The 17,485-nt window shown below is 44.6% G+C and overlaps 4 protein-coding genes across 6 annotated transcripts; 2 read left to right on the top strand and 2 right to left on the bottom strand.

Annotated features, from left to right (window-relative positions):
* Nucleotides 1-40: 40 nt before the first annotated feature.
* LOC128299700 (RRP12-like protein) lies at nt 41-4,826 on the bottom strand. The gene is made up of 8 exons (XM_053035734.1): nt 4,348-4,826; nt 2,035-4,284; nt 1,803-1,962; nt 1,460-1,732; nt 1,100-1,377; nt 877-1,031; nt 255-792; nt 41-180 (listed from the first exon to the last, which is right to left on the bottom strand). The coding sequence occupies exons 1-8, from the start codon at nt 4,749-4,751 to the stop codon at nt 69-71; spliced, it is 4,170 nt and encodes a 1,389-aa protein (XP_052891694.1). The 5' UTR covers nt 4,752-4,826; the 3' UTR covers nt 41-68.
* Nucleotides 4,827-5,138: 312 nt separating this feature from the next.
* Nucleotides 5,139-6,683, top strand: LOC128309568 (something about silencing protein 10). The gene has a single exon (XM_053045994.1). The coding sequence runs from the start codon at nt 5,211-5,213 to the stop codon at nt 6,648-6,650; it is 1,440 nt and encodes a 479-aa protein (XP_052901954.1). The 5' UTR covers nt 5,139-5,210; the 3' UTR covers nt 6,651-6,683.
* A 245-nt stretch (nt 6,684-6,928) lies between these two features.
* On the bottom strand, nt 6,929-10,200 carry LOC128309563 (squamous cell carcinoma antigen recognized by T-cells 3). Its single transcript, XM_053045987.1, has 6 exons — nt 10,143-10,200; nt 9,861-10,069; nt 9,457-9,798; nt 8,556-9,391; nt 7,283-8,465; nt 6,929-7,205 (listed from the first exon to the last, which is right to left on the bottom strand). The coding sequence occupies exons 1-6, from the start codon at nt 10,170-10,172 to the stop codon at nt 7,070-7,072; spliced, it is 2,736 nt and encodes a 911-aa protein (XP_052901947.1). The 5' UTR covers nt 10,173-10,200; the 3' UTR covers nt 6,929-7,069.
* A 1,191-nt stretch (nt 10,201-11,391) lies between these two features.
* LOC128309567 (transcription initiation factor IIA subunit 1) lies at nt 11,392-17,183 on the top strand. 3 transcript variants are annotated; one of them, XM_053045991.1, is made up of 8 exons: nt 11,392-11,457; nt 12,258-12,833; nt 13,866-14,057; nt 14,147-14,164; nt 14,244-14,760; nt 15,026-15,373; nt 15,462-15,721; nt 15,808-17,183. In XM_053045991.1, exons 2-8 carry the CDS (start codon nt 12,810-12,812, stop codon nt 15,913-15,915), a joined length of 1,467 nt encoding a protein of 488 aa, XP_052901951.1. In that variant the 5' UTR covers nt 11,392-11,457; nt 12,258-12,809; the 3' UTR covers nt 15,916-17,183. The 3 variants fall into 3 exon arrangements, with proteins under 3 accessions (XP_052901951.1, XP_052901952.1, XP_052901953.1); XM_053045992.1 differs by lacking the exon at nt 11,392-11,457 and adding an exon at nt 11,490-11,754 and having other exon boundaries at nt 12,255-12,833; XM_053045993.1 differs by lacking the exon at nt 11,392-11,457 and having other exon boundaries at nt 12,234-12,833; nt 15,468-15,721.
* Nucleotides 17,184-17,485: the final 302 nt, after the last annotated feature.

The following is a 17,485-nucleotide window of genomic DNA, read 5'->3' as shown; positions in this document are numbered from 1 at the left end:
GGTTGGATTATGCAGCGTATAGTTCTTCAAATATGTTTATGCTGTTGATATTTCCGAATCGTCTTGAGTTACTTCCGCTTTGTACCAGCCTTTAGTAGCCGTTTCTTGGATCCGGCAGCTGCACCTTTCCTCGCACCCTTTACAATGCTCTTAAATTGTCCTGCATTTTTCGCTCGTTTCCTGTAAACATAAGAATCGATATAAAATATTGTTTGATCTAATTTCTTAAAAAAGATGGCTATAACATCACCTACCTTCGATTGAGAGAATTACGGCTAAGCGGAACATACGCGTATGGTTCGTGCTTGCCCTTACGTAGCATATCACCGGACGCTTTCTTTGCACGATATTCGGCACCGGTCGAAACGTTCGATTTCGCCGTGCGATTCGACTTGCTGCTGTAACCAGACTTCACAGAGGCAGCCGTCGGTCGATGGATACCCTTACCACCGGCCACATATCGACTCGACGTGCCCGTCATGCCTGACCGTGCGCTGAGCGCATCGATAGCCTTGCGCTTCCGGGACGAAGGTCCGTCATCGTCCGCGTTCGGCTCAAAGTCCTGTTCGGCCTGACTGTCATCGCTATCTTCCTGATCGTAGATGCGCTTTTTCGCCTTGTCTTCATACCCAACAGCCTCATCCGGATCCTCGTCAGAATCGGAATAATCTTCAATATCCTTGATGATGAGCCGACCATCGGCGGCCGTTTTGAATCCACGGTTCGCATCCTTTCGCTGTTTGCTGGGGCCGGCTCGCGATTCCTTACTTGTGTCTTCCATTGGTTCATTAGCTGAAAGCAAAACAAATTCACATGTCGAATTAGAACAATACTTTAGGAAGCAGAATGGAAGGCCCCCCCAACACACACACGTACTTGTAATTTTTCCAATCGCATCCAGATCTGCCAAATCAACTATGTTATCTTCCGATTCCTTTATGAACGTATCCACTCCCTTCTTCTTTGCACGACCCTTCCGTTCATCTTCCACGCCAGAATCCGAATCAGAGTCCGCGAGAATATCCTCAATCCTGTTTTGGAAACAAAATGTCGTTAATGGTTCGAAATAATAAATTTTCCTTCTATAAATCTGCCATACGTTAAGCTCTTCTTCTGCAGTTCGCTCGCAAAGTCGGCGTCATCGTCGTCCTCCACCTCGGCATCATCCTTGCCTTCACGGTCCTGCTTGTTGCGTTTCGCTCGGCCCAAATCCTTTCGGATTTTCTTCAAACGCTTGTGCGTCTCCTCATCGTTCCCTGGTACAAGTTGTATGACTTCTTGTGCACCAAACCGCTTGCACAATTTCTTCCAAATATAACCCAACAGCAACCGGCAATGACGTTTCGTGTCCGGAACCATCAGCGAGAGACTGTTTACCTAACGTGGCAAAAGTAAAAAAAAGTGAATAATGTTACAATTTTTGCTATGAACTTCTTCTAGCGTTAAAGTCAAGACTTACGATCAAGGAAAGGTAGTTGGTCACAAGAGGAATCGGAAGAATTCTCGTGTAGGTGTACAGGAAATGTAGAGCAGCATCGACTTCCGTTCGTGCTTTACCCAACAGGAAGGTAAGCACCTGATCTAGCATAAACTTCAGTGAATCGATCGATAACGATCCAGTAAACTTTTCCAGCACGGTACGCAGCACACAAATCGTATTGGATACCAGCTGACTATCGCCCATAAAGCCAGCAATGATAAGCTCGATGAATTCGTTAATTTTTTCCTCATTCTGTAAGATTAAACGATTAATTCGTGACACAAATATGATCAACTGTCCCACAATTGCACTATTGACTTACATCGAACAATTCACCGATTTTTTCCAACAGGTCCGTACCAATGTTTTCCTTCTTTACGGGTTCGTAATGATACGTGGCGACCACTTCCGAGATTGTGCGTGTCACCAATTTGCCATTCAACAAAACCGGCGACTGTTTTTCCAATACCAGTTTCAAACATCTGTAAATGGAAAAAAATAGTATTCCGATTACTTCGTGAACTTCAACAGCTCAGCAACTACTCCAAACCTACGTTAAACGTGGTGCCTGAATGCCATCGTACGTCAAGTGCATCGTACCGAGAAGCAGCTTCTCGATATTGCCCAGCTTGGCTTCCACAAACGCCACACAGCCTTCATTTTCTGAGCTCAAAATTTCTTGCAGCAATTTAAACGCTTTCTTCATCTGCCGACGTATGTTGGCGTTCGATTTGGCGACCGTTTCCTGCTTTTTATCCTGCTTCAATATGAACGTGATGTACTTTTTGTAAATCTCGTTCAGCTTCTCCTTCGTTTGGTACAGGGCCAGTTGCTCCACAATGTCGAACAGTGTGTCGTAAATAAATGTTCCCGGTGCCTTCTCTTGCAGTTGCTGCAATGCCACATTAAACATCTCATCCAGCACCGGTGCGGGTGTGATGGAAAGGTACGCTTGTATCGCTTCAAATGCGGCTTGACGAACTTCATTCTCGTAGCTCCCTTTCGGTTTCGTGGTGTAGATGTTAAACAAACGTGGCAGGAAATTTTTCGCATACCGGCCAATTTCTTCCCGATCGATGGGCGTTTCGAGGTGCGTTATAAGCTCCTTCAAACCGTCCAATATGGGGGACCGAAGATCGGGATTTTCGTTCAGCACCATACCGAGCGTTTTCGCAATCAGCCGGAAGTTGGACACATCCTTCGGTTTGCGACAGAACCCGGGAAATAGACCCCAAAGCTGACAGCACAGCAACTCGAAGATGTGTGCTTGATGCTTGTTGTTCGATTCTTTAAACTTTTGCCACAACATGTAGCACTGGTAGGCGAGTTTCAAAATGACATTGTTGAACAGTTCGAAGCTCGAGTTCTGTAGACCTTCGCGCAACAGCGGCAACATCCACGTACGATCAAGATCTATCTTTCCGTCCTCTCCGGCGAGTGGGATACACTGCAGCACTAGGCTGGTATCCATGGAGCCCACGGCTTGCAGGACGGCATGTTCGATTTGGATGCGTGTCGATGACTGAGGATCGTAGCGGGCGCCGAGCGTTGTCAGGGCGGGTGCCAATGTTTCGCCAAAGTATTGTCCCGTGGTATCAAACGCTACAGCCAAGATGATCAATACTTGTTTGGAGGCATGCCCGAACGGAGCTGTACAAAGTACATCAATCACGTACTTCAGTACCTTCTCCAGTGAAGCGCGGTGTTTTTCTACTTCTTCCGCATCGACACAGCATGGTTGAACGCACTCGTAAAGAATGTCCTTCAGGGCATTGGAAGCAGCCGATACTACGTCCAATTTTTCGGAAGACCAGAAATCTTGAGCACACACCTGTACGAACTTGGGTAGAGCTGTACTGCAAAGCACGAGATCGTACTTGGCCAGAAACAGATGGCCCTCTTTGAGCACCGTCAACCAGGCGATGATCTGACGCGAATCGGACCGATCCGGACGGTAATCGTACAGCGCGGACAGTAGCTTCCCTGCCAACACGGGAGTAAGATTTTCCGTCCTTGACGAAAATAGTGAGTGGAAGGTTTGGAAGCAATTCGCACGAATCAACACGTTAGTGGCGGTCATGATCGATAGGAGATTCTCCGATACCATCTTGATGTCCTCTTTGTTAAATCCGGGCAACGCATTATGCAGCAGACCTAGCGTGTGCAAAATGACCGTTTGGTTGTTGGCAATATTTTCCGGCTTAAATTGCCCACTGCAGAACCGTGCCACACGACCACCTGCCGGGTGATGCTTTACATGGGTTGCTTTATGTGATTGCTCCGTAAGGTCACCATCATCTTGATCTTGCTTGGGTGGAAGCATAAAGCAGCTCCCGTGAATCACGGCTACCACCGCATGGTGAGCCGCTTTGCGCAGTTTCGGCTTGGTGTGTGTGGTGAACGCTAGTATGGCGTCGAAAAATTTCAACGTTGAAGACATCTTCCACTGATCGTAGGCCTGCGCCCGTAACAATACCGACATGCAACCGATCAGATTGCGGACCATTGCTTGGTTTACCGTCTCGGTATATCTTTCGAGCAGCGCTAGCAGTGTCGGTGCCGTGTCCGAGAACTTGTGACGCAGCACGGCTTGCGGTACGGACTTGATGCCCATGGCTAACAGTGAAACGGCTGCATTGATGTCGTTATCTTCTTTGGCCGCTTCAATCGTCTCCATTAGGGCGAGAAAGTATTCGGTGCTGCTCTGAGTGCCCGACTGCTCCTTAATAACCTCGGTAAGGGCGGCCAGTATCGCAAGCATATCTTTCTGCAGTTGAGAATCGGCACGGAAGCTGGTCAGAAGTCTGAAAGAAAAATTTGTATGATGAAAATTACTTAGCCACGTGAGTGTGACATGCATTCCTTACTTCTTGAAGCTCATATTTGAACAAGCACTCCAGTTGGAGGCGAACGTTTGGAAGGTTTTGAACGTTCCCTGCTGCGAATCGGACATCATTTCATCGTCGCCATCTTTCATGCTGAATGATTTCATACTGGCCGCAATATCGTTCACTGTCGGTGGCTTGGCTCTGCCCGTACCTCCACTGCCGTACGACTGAATGGCTTCATGTTTCAGGACAGCTTCGAGTGTTAACTTGCTTTTCTGGTCAACTGGCTCGCCCGGCGGGGCAAGACTGAGATTTGTTTGGAAGAACCGGCTTTTTGCCTTGGTACGATGTTTGCTTTCCTGAGGATTGGACGATGAAGCACCTCCCTTCTTCCATCGCTTTGAACCATCTTTCCTCTTTAGTTTCGAACGAAATTTACTCATTTTCGTAAGTTGCGGTGCGCACAAACTCTTTTGATTATTAATTTTTTGTAAAACACACAGAATGGAGCGATGCACGTGCACGAGTTTTGGTTGAATGCGATCAAAACAGCTACGGCTGTCAGAATCGCACAGATGACAGGTGTTGTTTTGGGGTGAGTTTATTGCGACTTGGGGAAAAAATTACTTTTTTGGGATAAAATTAATTGATATTTATATAGTGTAAAATACAAATATTGTATGCTCATGCATCAGTCTACATTATTACATGCAAAATATTGCGGAATAATATTTTTAAAGAACAGAAATAAAGCCCCTTATTTTGGTGTGGCGTTGACTTCCCAATCAAAACAAACAACCGCTGTCAAAATTCCTCAAACGATACACACGTGTTAGCACGAGAAAGTTGCGTTCCATTTTTATGTGAAAAATCTTTCTTAAAACAAACTAACCGGCGTAAAAATGCCGGACAAAATAAAATTCGGCGATGTGGGGAGTGACTACGAGCCATCAGCATCGGAAGATGAGTACAGCGAAGGGGAAAAAGAACTGTTGAAAAATGTGCGGCAACGACGTCGCAATGATTACGATGAGGACGATCAAATGCAACGCCAAGCGGTGCTAGGATTCGACGACGAGGAAGATTACGATGAAGAGGACGAAGAGCCAGATTTCGACGATATCCGCAAATTTGAACACGACAGTGATATCGATGATCAGGACGAGGAGGACTTTCTTCCCGATCGCAATGCGTGGGGTTCGAAGGCTGGCGCATACTATGGCACCGGTTACAAGGACCGGGACTACGATACGCTCACGGCACAGGAGGAGGAATTGGCCCGGCTGGAAGAAGAGGAAGCGATGGAGATGCAGCAGCGCCTTATTAAAGGCATGACCGATGAAGACTTTGGACTCGATGATTTATGGTCGGGCGATGAGACGGAGCTTCTGGGAGATGAGCTGGAACATGCCGAAGAAAAACCGGCAAAAGGAAAACAGAAAGGCAAGAAGGCCGCCTTTAGCAGTAAAGAAGAAATAGTGATAAAAGGAGATTTATCGGGTTTGAGCGATAGTCAGCGGCTGGAGCTGTTTCGCAAAGAGTCGCCAGAGTTCGCGGGATTGGTTAAAGAATGTTCTGCCAAGTTGGGCGAATGTGCCAATGTACTGGAACCTATTTTGGAGTTGCTTAAAAAACACAACCAACTGTCGCATCCTGTTGGGCAGTTGCTGGCAAAGCGCTTCGAGCTACACATGCTTTACTGTAGCAATATAAGCTTCTATGTGCTGCAAAAGTCGCAACGGGTTGATATCCGCAACCATCCGCTGGTGAAACGATTGCTGCAGCTAAAACGGTTGGTGCAAGAGATGGAGCAAAAGTACGAGCAAACGGCCAAAGCGCAGGTGGAAGAACTACTGGAGGCACAGGCAGAAGGTATGGACATAAGCTTCCACGATGAACTCGGAAATGGAAAGTTGAAAACGAAGAAGAGCCAACGTTTGCGAGTTCTTGATCAGTTAGAACAAATGGACTCAGACCAAGAACAGGACGATGCCGAGAGTGAAGAAAGCGAACACGAAGAATATTCTGCGAAACGCATAAAATTAGACACAACCAAGGAACATTCGGCGGAGGAGGATGACGAGGAGGAACAGCTGGACGACATGGAAGAGATGGATGCCGACGGGAAACGCAAGATCACCTACCAGATTGCCAAAAACAAGGGTCTATCGGCACGCAAGCGCAAGGATCAACGTAACATTCGCGTGAAGAATAAACAGAAATTCCGCAAGGCAATGATCCGTCGAAAGGGCTCCGTACGACCGGTTCGCACCGAAACGAAGCGATACACGGGCGAAACGAACATTAAACCTTATGTTAAGCGAGGAATTAAGCTAAAGTAAGATAGACACAACCTCGCGTCCGATCGTGGGTCGATTTCTTGGTGTTCACAAGCAACTTTATTTTCAAATGCACGTAACGTGTCTATCAGGAGCGTGTTTGTTACAGCGATGAAAATGGAAAACTTATCAATATAAAGAATGGAAAAGTAGCTGGTTAAGTGGATGGTTATGAGCATGTAATACGAAAGAAAGGGAAGCACTATTACAAATAGTAATGTTCGCTCGTATGATAAAGACATGGAACGACGCGTATACAGAAAGCAGTACAGAATAGAGAAAAAAAAACAATGTTTGCAAGTAAATTGAATGTAAGCACCATGGAAATATTGTACTTCCTTTGGTGATGAACATGACTGTCTCAGAAGGGTCAAAATTAAATGAATGTTGAGGGAACGCGCTACGCTGGACCGTCCAGTCTATTACTTCAACAAGAGTTTCCGAAAATCGTCGTTTGATTTTGGTTTATCTTCTTCTTGACCACTTGTCACCGTAGAAGTAGCGCTCTTTTTCAAGACAGCGGTCGGAATCATGGGCGATAACTTTTGCTTCACATCCCTAGAAGATTAAAACAAAAAAGATGACAATCAGTTCATTTACGTATTTGACCACAGAAAAAAAACGCTCACACTTACCCTTTGGTCAGTAGTTTCTTGCCGGAACCGAGGCTAAAGCTCGACCCACCGCCATCTCCCACGGCAAGATTAGGTTCGGTTGCGGTTGGATTTTTCTTCGGTGGCGGTGACGAAATGGCAACTGTAATCGTGAACCCATCGATCACGTGTTGATCCATTTTCAGTACCGCATTCTTGGCGGCCGTCTCCGTTTCGTACTCCAGGTACGCCAACCCCTTCGATTTGCCACTTCTGAAGCAAACAATGCGTATGTCTCGGATGGGACCGAATGGTTTAAACAATTTCTCCAGCTCATTTCGGCCCAAGTTAAATGGGAGCCCTTTGATGAACAGTTTGTTCGGTTCGAAAGACGACGAATACTTAAACTGATGCTGACGATTCGCCTTATCGCGTGCCACATTGGAAATAAACACTGGACGCCCGTTCAATGGACGGCGATCGAAACTGAGCGCTTTCGGCACTTGTTCTGCGCTAGCAAGCTGCATATATCCGAAGCCACGACTTTTTCCCGAACTTGAAGCAACCAGCTCAATCGATTCAATCGTTAAATCGGGAAAGATTGCTCTAATGTCGGGCTCCGTCACTTCAAAGCTGAGATTGCTAACGAACACTTGCCGATTCTGATCTCCCTTTGAAACGTAATTGCTATCATCGTCCATTTTGGGATGTATTGCCGAATCATGTTTAGTGTCCGGGTGTTTGGAGTTGTTTGCAACTGGAATGGCTGGAGTTTTAAATTCTGCCTGCCGCTCGCCTGCACTGTCCGACATTTGGTCGTGGGAACGTTTCAGTTTCTTCTTTCCTGGTGATCCACTTGCGCCGTCAGCGGACGATGTATGCCGCTTCGCAGTCGTCGGATCCGAGTCCTTGTTTGCAGCGCTTGTTCCACCGACATCCGTACGTTTTCCTTTCGCTGCACGGTTAGGTGGTCCGTTTTTCGACATTGTTTTGTAGTACTTTTCGATCGTTGCATTGCACAATTCCTGGCAGCTTATCAATTGATCGAGTGTTCCGTTGCACCGTTCAAAGCGCAACCAAGCGGCAGCTAACGTTTCGGGATCGTCCAAACCGGTGCTGGTGATTGATTTTCGATACAATTTCCGCACAGCATCTGGGCCTCGCTTTGCTTCCAATTCGATGAACTCAATCCATAATCCGACACGGGTTGAATTGTCGGCACTGTCTATAAACCAGAAAGGTTAAGGACAAACGATTAAAGTTAATTCATAAAATGACAAATATTTGGAACTAATGAATAAAAACTTCTCCTTACCCATTACACTGTACCACAGGTCACGCCCCTTGCTCGGTTCTCCCAGTGCTTCATATTCAAGCCTGCCCCAAAACTGTAGGATCTTACATTGCGGGTCGGCTAACACGCCCCACGTCCGGCCCAACTGGTTCCAAGCAAGATCAAAGTTGGCGCGTAATATATCTCGCTCCTTTTCGCTCGTAAAGTCCGTCACTCGGCGCAAATACGTTAAGTACTCTAGCCATACCTTTACGGATGCCTCGGGCGTTTGAAGACCTGCCGACGCGACATCTTCCATTATCTTCAGGATGGTCATTTTGGAAGTAGGTTTCGCCTGCCGCTCCACTATACGCATCTTCTCCACGTACAGCTCGGCACTCCACGTGCAGTTGCGCAAAGCTCGATTCACCAAATCGAGTTCCGTCTGTCGGAAGACAGGTGATGCCGGATTTTCTTCCGGATCGGGCGGACATCGATGCAGGTAACGTACGTAATCGTACCAAACCATTCCATCCAGGCAACATTCGGTGACCATACGCTCGTAGAGAACTTGTACCTCATCATCGTCCATCACTGGCTGGCATTCAGCGATATACTTTCGGTACAGGTCAGCCCTTTCCTGATGACAATGGGCCTCCAGCGCTCCAAGGGCGTTTTCGTAAGGGAGCATTCGTTGCAGGGCTTCCTTGGCTTGCTTGTACCGCCGTTCGAATTTTTCCTCGTCCAAATCCGTAATGACATCCTTATATTTCTCACACAACAACTTGTACTCGATGCACGAGTCTTCCATGTTGCGTAGAGGTATCTTCAACTCTTGCTCATAAATCCGGGCCAATCGATTGAAGCTTTCTGGGGAACTAGATATACATTGTATGTTAAAAAACATGTATCTTCCAACAAACCAAACCTATTGCTAACTTACTCTCCATTCTTTGTTAATGTATCCTCTCGATACGCTTCAAAGATAGATCTTCCCTTCACCGTGTGCAATCCGTACGTAGGTATTAAGGTTTTCCAAATTCGATACGAAATGTCCTTACTGTTGCTTTTCATCGCCAGCTCTGCGAACTCCAACGCTACATCAGCAGAATAGTAATCGTTAAGTGCGCGCTGGAACAGCTTTTCGACTTTTTCCACCTGCTCGTCCGTTGACGCAAGGGAAGATTCAATTTTCAGCCACTTTAGCCAAATCTCGGGCGAGAGTGGGTACATTGCGGAAAATATTTCTGCACTCTGGCGAATCTTCTCCAGATCATTCATTTGGCTGAAATTAAAGAATTTGAGATTGTCAACGCTTGCAACGCCAGGCGAAAGACCCATACGTACTGCGCAACTTCCAGCAGTTCAGCATAATTATCGTAGTTGTACTTGTCTCCTGCAATTTTGGTAAGTATCTCGATGTACTCTTTGATGTGCTTCGACTCAATCGATTCGTCGTTATCATCGTCCTCGGTGTCTTCATCCTCCGTGTTGGTACCTTCCGACGATTCGTCATCTTCCGTGTCTGTCTTTTCGGCACTCTCATCTAGCGCGTCCTGTACGCGGAAAGGAACGAAACCGGGTCAATGCAAGTGGTAGAAACGATTGATTATACTACTGTACCTTTACCTTGTCATCCACCATTTCAACGTCCGACATGGTTGGAAGCGGTTTGTTTCGGGTTTTACTAACTACACGCTCGGTAATTTACGAATTTTTGTAAGTTTTGTTCCGTTTGCTAACCTTACTAAATGACCCACAACAACATTTGACGTTTGCATGTTAATTTGTGTTTACTGTCAAGCGTACGGCATCAAATTCGATAAGCAGCGTACACACGTACCATTTGGTACAGATTTGTGAAAATTGTGTTGCAATAGCGTTCAACACGAGCTCAAGGGCGATCGTCTCGCTAAATTTGTAAAAACCGTACTACAGAAAATAGTTTTTATAACTTTGCATCAGCACTGATTGGGGGAATAGTGCTTAACATTCTACAGGGTTTGGCAATAGATAGGATACGACGTGCCCAACATATGGAATCGTGCAAGCGAATAAGATAAAGCGTGCCATTGATAGTGAAACGCGAAACACTTTATGGTATCGCGTGATATAGATATGGAATCGCGTGCACAATTTAGTGAATGTCGCTTGTTGTGACAACATTTTCTGCTTGTTGCCACCACGTTTCTTGGCGTCGATCTGCCGCGTTGTTTGGTACTTTTTGATTATTCTATAAACTGCCTGAAGCATTTGGCATTTTATGTTTCGCATTTGGCTAATATTTGCATGCGTTGCCCCGTTCTCATTCGCCGTTACCACATGCTCTATATCTTTGTTGCTCGTGGTTTTTCGACGTAGGGGCGTTTGAATCGAACTTCCTGCATTTTGCACTTGTAAGTCAGAGTTCGGTTGCTGCGGTCCGTAGCTCTATGTTAACATACTTTATCCGCTTGCAGTTTACTAGTCAAATAAATCCAAAACTCCAAAACCGGCCGGCCGATTTGACATTCATTAAATTGTGCACGCGATACCTTAAAGTGTTTCGCGTTTCACTATGAATACGCTTTATCTTATTCGCTTGCGCGATTCCATAGGTTGGGCACGTTCTATACTATCTATTGCCAAACCCTGTAAAGTGTTTCGCGTTTCACTATCAATCGCACGCTTTATCTTATTGGCTTGCACGATTCCATAAGTTGGGGACGTCGTATCCTATCTATTGCCAAATCCTGTAAATTTCGCGGAAACCATGTCCGTGTAATTGAGCATTAAGCATTGGTAGTGAGCCCTATTCGATTATCCGTTCTGTTCTCATGTCCGGGACAGGGAATTGACACCACGGGTGAACGGGTTTTTTGCACCACTTCTCGTTCCCCGAAATAGTGCGTGAGGTCGCGTATTTTGTCTGAAGCAGAAATTTAATGAAATACGGCAAGAATCGGTAGTGCAGCGCAGCAGTGCGAAAAACGCGTAACACATATCGCTGTCGGAACTTCTTTCGGTGGGCTGTACGCATAGTTTTATGTTGCTGGTGTCAGTAGCAATGACGAATTCCGTGAAACGCGTTTTCCAGCACAAACCATAGCCCACTTGTGCGCGGGGCGGCATCGTGGAAACGTCACAAGCAAAAGCCCAAACGATCACAGTCGCTACGGGTTGAAGCATATAGTTTACGTACATTTCATCGGCAACGAATCCGCTCGAGAGTGCGCGGCCATCGTCACCTATTCGGCTTACGGTTAGTTTTGTGCTGAAGCATACACAGACTTCTGGTGCCGACGGTAGCACGGAAAGCCAACGAAGCAAAACAGCAGGGTGAAAAGAAGAAGCTGCCGCTTTAGCCGCTGCTGTCGGGATTTACGCAGGAAACTTCCTCCAGAACAGCGTAGTGCAAGTTTTTAAAGTCAGCGTCGGTCGCGTGATCGATTGCTTCATTTTTACGTTCCCTTCATTTCGCAAAACACCCAGTGGTATATTGGTGCCGTGTCATCAACGTGCAACCGACCGTTCCCATTTCCTCTTTTCTTCCGATTTCAAGAATGACTCCGCTACACCGCGCTGACATTCTTTCGATCGGATGACAGTTGTTAATTTTTCCCGTTTTGTTTTTTCCCCGCACGGGGAAATCTAATTCTTCCTTGAACTTTACAAACCAACAGAAGAAAAACTGTCCCCATGCGATACAGTAAACATAAACCTCTAACCTTTTGTGCGTGATTGTTTGTGTACTTTTTTCAGCAGAGAGCAAAAGTGTTCGTGTGCAATGACCGTGTGTGCCAAGAACGGTCACCAGTGAGGAATTCGGCGGATACCGAAGCACCTTTTATTAGTACACCGTCGATCCTGCACACACTGGTGGTGTTCTCGCGCCCTCGGTTCCTAAAGATTGTAGCAAAGGTAACCGCTGCCAGAAAGCTCACAGCAAACACAGCAAAAGACTGTCGCCTGTGCTCTTGAGTCGCGGCACCCTGCAAGTGTTATCACGATTTCTACAACAAACGGCAGTTTGCTACATTAAACCAGCTCTGTGGTGTATGGTTTCTTTCCGTTCAGTGTGTTTTTGCTGCCTGTGGTAGATTTCTTCCTGTTTTGCGGCGAGCGCAGCGTACCCGCCTATTAGCTCTATCGGTAGCGGCAAATCTCTCAAACGGAAGTTCTGATACCCAAAGGATACAGCTTCAATATCGTGCATTTATATTCAGAGAGGGAGAGCGCAAAGAGTGTGTCCGCGTGTGTCCAGGAAGTAAGATCTTCTATTCCAGAATTTGCTGTTCGTAAAAGGAAATATCCAGGATGTCTCTCAGCCAAACATCTGTGGTAAGTGAAATTAGATAACATCATGTTGATGCAACAAGTTGCAGCTTTTCATCCATTTGATTGTCCGTTAACTACTTGTGATTTTGGCTATATTATTGTTGTTAGACCTAGTGAATCTGTTTTGTTATTGTGAATATTTGAGAACTTATTTAAACAACAATTGTGCACAATTAATTGTGCTTAATAAAATAATGCTTAAATCAACACAATTGCGCAAATTAAACCTCTCCGGAAGGCGATAAGACGATAACATGTTAAAGTAAAGACAGTTTTATGATGTTCCATATGGTGACTTCCAAAGGCTGCTTGAAAAATGAGAAAAAACGACGAGAGGAGAGAGTTTCATACCAGGTTGTCAATAGCAACATCATGTGTCCTAAAATCAGAACTACGGATTTTTAAACATATGGCAGCGCGGTTTGTGTGTAGAATATAGACATTTTGTAATTTAATCTTTATTTTCAACCGACCTCATTAATTTAGAGTTGTCTGAAAACAATTCCGATTTTTTTTAAACATTACATTATTGTCTATAGGTCAAAGTTATATGCCATTAAGGAACAACACATATTATGGAGAATTTGTACACCTTCCCATTTGCGCTTTTATCGCCTAACAACTAGAAAGATACTTATCGTAAATACTTGTGTTATATGCCACGATGTGTCAATACTTTGCAGTACAGTGTGCAGCGCCCTTATGAAGCATGAAAAAAGGGCAAATTGTTGTGACTATCTCGAGTTTATCGAGTTTCGTGCTAAAATGCGGCCCTCACCGACCAGCATCATTAAAACGAAGCGTATTCCGACGAAATGTGGGGATTTCCCCGACGGTTCTTGCGGTGAAATAGTTGTAGAAGCGCCAATAAATCATTGAGATGAGTTTACGCCGTTGTGTTAGTGGGAAATCTGGGTTCTAAAAGCTATACAAAAGGTTTTCCATGCATGTATCGTCACACTAGGTGATGCTTTATGATGTAAATATGAATGTCATTTATGTGGCTAATGTAATTCAATGTTCTTTTCCTTACAGCTTAAAGTGTACACCACCGTCATAGACGATGTCATTGCCGGTGTGCGGGATGCCTTTCTCGATGAAGGCGTTGACGAGCAGGTGCTGCAGGAAATGAAACAAGTATGGACCACAAAACTGTTGGCCTGCAAAGCGATCGAATCCACTCCAGAATCACAAGATCAACAAGGTTCTGCCATGATGTCGAACAAGGTACATTTTGTTGCATTATCATTACTGTGAAAAGATGAATAATATTTGCATTCCATTCCTTTTCGTTTTATTTCCTATTGCCTGTTCAGTCTGCGTCACATGCAAAGGTAAGCCCCGCAAAAATCAATATTTGAATGTTATCACAATGGTGTTTTACTAATTTGAAATTTCGTTTAATAATTTTAGACAAATGGTACGAAGAAATCAAAGGCCGCCACGGCGGCTGCTTCGGCCGCAGCAGCATCCAACAATCAGCAGGAAAATGGCAAAGCAAACAACAACACAAAGACCAATGTGGAGGTGAAAAATGAGAAAATACCCTCCCTGGTTCCAACCGGAAATGCACCGCAAGCCGGTGGAAATCAGAATAGTACCGGCAACACTACCACCTCCGGTTCAAACACAACAACAACGACAGGACAGCCGCAGCAACAGCAAAACACTTCACCAGCCGCCGTCGTGTCAGCGCTCGATCCCGACAAGCAGGTTGCAATCCAGATAACGCTACCGGCACAACCGAACGTACCGAACAGTCAGCCGCGTGTGCTAACGATTCAGGTGCCGGCTTCCGCACTGCAAGAAAATCAATTGCATCATGTGCTGACCAGTCCGATCATTGCCTCCATTATGCCACTCCCCCCGCACATCGCATCGAACGTGTTGCAGCAGCATGTTAATAGCTATTTGCAGAATCTTAATTTAAGTAAGTAATCTGCAAGCCATATTGTTTTATTTCGAGTAGTTTACACTAGCTGAAAGTATTAATGTTGTATTGAGCGAACACGTTTGTTGGAATCATTTTTTACGAATCCTTTGAAAGGTTACTGTGTCTTACGTGTTTTTATGCTAGTATATAAACGATATTTAAATTTTTTCTACAATTTTTGAATTGTGATTTCCAATAGCAATACATTTTATATTTAAAATTGAAATCAGCTAATCAATGTTGAACATCTTTCTCTCTTCAGATACCGTTCCAATCCAGAAACAGTTGGATGGTGCCTGTGACGACGATGTTTTTATGGTAGAAAGTGAAGTTGGAAAAAAAGTTGACGCCATAAAATACAAACTTGTGGAACTACCACCACTCCAGAATCCCCTCGATCGGTGTCGGCTTGATCGGCAGCTTATAAATGCCTTGACAGTTGGTCAAAAAGCTTACACCTCTGACGATGATATCGAACCAATCGCGTCAAGTAGTAACGGCCTTAGTGCATTACGGTCAAAGACAATGGCGGGGATACTAGCTAGAACTTCTCGTCGGCGTCCATTGAAGGGAGTTCGTAAAGCACGGACAGCAAACGAAGGAAAACAAGGTACTTCATGTCTAATTGCAGTTATATGTTCGTATGTCATATAAAACATTGATATAACATATTCGGAACGTTCTGTACACTTGTTTAGTTTCAGCCTCTTCGTTCCATATCTGCAGCAGCCTTCAACTCGATGGTGCCGTCGACACATCCGACGAGGAAGGAAGCGACATCAGCGATGACAACATTGTCGATGATGATGATGAAGACTTGGACAAGGAGGAGGAGGACGACTTGGAAGCGGAAGGTGGCGCTGAGGAAGAACCGCTCAATAGCGAAGACGATGTGACGGACGAAGATGCGTCCGATTTATTCGATACGGATAACGTCGTTGTTTGTCAATATGATAAGGTAAGTGAAAATGATAGTCGGCGTTGTTACGCTAGTGCATAGGTGTATGTTATTATTACCTCTTTGTTTTCGCTTTTCTTCCTTAGATCACACGATCTCGCAACAAGTGGAAGTTTTATCTAAAGGACGGCATCATGCATATAGGTGGCAAAGATTATGTGTTTCAGAAATCGAACGGCGATGCAGAATGGTAAGCGCAAACAATGTACCAGCAAGGTGATTGGAAAAGGCGAACTAGTGCCTCTAGCAGCTGGATCTATTCGATCATTCTTCAATGTACGTACGGTGAAGCTTCAATGTTGATGGTAGATAGAATAATGCCAGCGGGAAGAAGAAGGATACGACATTGCAAACGTTGAAATATCTGCATCTAGCACTGTAGAGTAATGGCCCCGATCTTTTTTTTACATAAAATTACTGAGCAACAAGGCGTGCAATTTGGGGGGAAGTCGAAATAAGGGCAGTGAAGTAGGGAAGCAGTTCATAATGCAGATTGTAAAGATATGGTATGATTGTTACACGTTTTCGAAAACCGTATTGGAAGTCAAACTGATTCGGATATCCATCACATTTCGTTGTCTACGCTAATAAACCAAAAGGAGGGAAACGCAAATTAATCAGCTGAGCAGCGTCATCACACGACTCGTCAACATCTTCTATTTGTTAGGTGCTTGCACTAATGATCATAATTTTCTTGTCAAAAACCTGTTTTGGTGAAGGTTTATCAAACAAAAAATCTGCTAATTCGCATCGAAACCCATAAATCAAGAATTGATAACAAAAAACAATGCAAGAACCTAATACTTTAAAGGCTTGAAGTGGAATGCCATTGCAAACTCTCGAGGAAACTCCGATGGAAATAGTTTGATTTAGCACCATTTAGAAACATGAATCACAAATGCGTTTGTTTGCGCGTGTTTGTTCTTTGTAAACTTAATCCATCTCATCCATGTGAGACTTTAACTTTGTACGACTATTGACCACATAAAGCTTATATAAACGACTACAAAAACTGTCGCAACATCTTCGTAAATCGTGAACGTATCTGGACGATTTTGTCCAGCAGCAATAGAACAATACGTAGAAAACACAAATATGTTTAGCATGTGAAGTATTTCAACTATCAAAGAATAATTCAGGGCAGGTTTCATTTTGTTATCAATATCTTTTTTTATAAACAGTTTCCTCTTAATTATGGAATGACATCGTTTTGGAGGGTGTTTGATGTCCGTTTTATTACCCATTTCCCTCACACTTCTTTTGTAGAGTTATATCTTATCGACTTCCGTTCTAGCATTCGTTTGCGCTTGCACTTGGTGCATAATTGTTCGATAAGTGTAGGAATGTATGTTTAGGAAGGACTAGCATGTAAGACTATGTGTAGTTTATGGTGGAAATGCTTGTTTTTATTGTAATAAATAAGATGACAAGTGTACGTAGTGCAAAATAAAAATGACAAAATAACAAATTTGCAGTGCTTTCCTCGGATTCTGATATATTTTACAACCCATCAGAGGTTCATATGAGGTTAAACTTAAATGCTCTTCATCATTGTACGATGCAACGGATTTAGATTCATGAATCTTTGAACTGTCTGACTGATTGAAACCGAATGACTCAAATGCATATCGATCGTTACTCATGATTCACTGCAGTTTACTGTGCGCTTGTAACTTGGAGTTAGTAATGTGCGGGTCGACCCGAACCTACCGGGTCGGAGCGCTCCATAAGTTGTTGTCTGCTGTTTTTATAGAGATTTTGAGC

The sequence above is a fragment of the Anopheles moucheti genome, chromosome 2 (genome assembly GCF_943734755.1).
Source record: "Anopheles moucheti chromosome 2, idAnoMoucSN_F20_07, whole genome shotgun sequence".
Classification (NCBI taxonomy): domain Eukaryota; kingdom Metazoa; phylum Arthropoda; class Insecta; order Diptera; family Culicidae; genus Anopheles; species Anopheles moucheti.
The sequence above is the reverse complement of the archived record's forward strand: the minus strand, read 5'-3'. Positions and strand labels throughout refer to the sequence as shown.

Excerpts from the sequence above, each read along its gene's own strand:
- LOC128299700 (XM_053035734.1), bottom strand. The coding sequence starts at position 4,751 with ATGAGTAAATTTCGTTCGAAACTAAAGAGGAAAGATGGTTCAAAGCGA. Across the intron at positions 1,963-2,034 it reads ATTCAGGCACCACGTTTAAC|ATGTTTGAAACTGGTATTGG; the intron begins GTAGGTTTGGAG and ends TTCCATTTACAG. Across the intron at positions 181-254 it reads CGTAATTCTCTCAATCGAAG|GAAACGAGCGAAAAATGCAG; the intron begins GTAGGTGATGTT and ends TTATGTTTACAG.
- LOC128309568 (XM_053045994.1), top strand. The coding sequence starts at position 5,211 with ATGCCGGACAAAATAAAATTCGGCGATGTGGGGAGTGACTACGAGCCA.
- LOC128309567 (XM_053045991.1), top strand. The coding sequence starts at position 12,810 with ATGTCTCTCAGCCAAACATCTGTG. Across the intron at positions 14,761-15,025 it reads TTTGCAGAATCTTAATTTAA|ATACCGTTCCAATCCAGAAA; the intron begins GTAAGTAATCTG and ends TTCTCTCTTCAG. Across the intron at positions 15,722-15,807 it reads TTGTTTGTCAATATGATAAG|ATCACACGATCTCGCAACAA; the intron begins GTAAGTGAAAAT and ends TTTCTTCCTTAG.
- LOC128309563 (XM_053045987.1), bottom strand. The coding sequence starts at position 10,172 with ATGTCGGACGTTGAAATGGTGGATGACAAG. Across the intron at positions 9,799-9,860 it reads GAACTGCTGGAAGTTGCGCA|CCAAATGAATGATCTGGAGA; the intron begins GTACGTATGGGT and ends CTTTAATTTCAG. Across the intron at positions 8,466-8,555 it reads CCTGTGGTACAGTGTAATGG|ACAGTGCCGACAATTCAACC; the intron begins GTAAGGAGAAGT and ends TCTGGTTTATAG.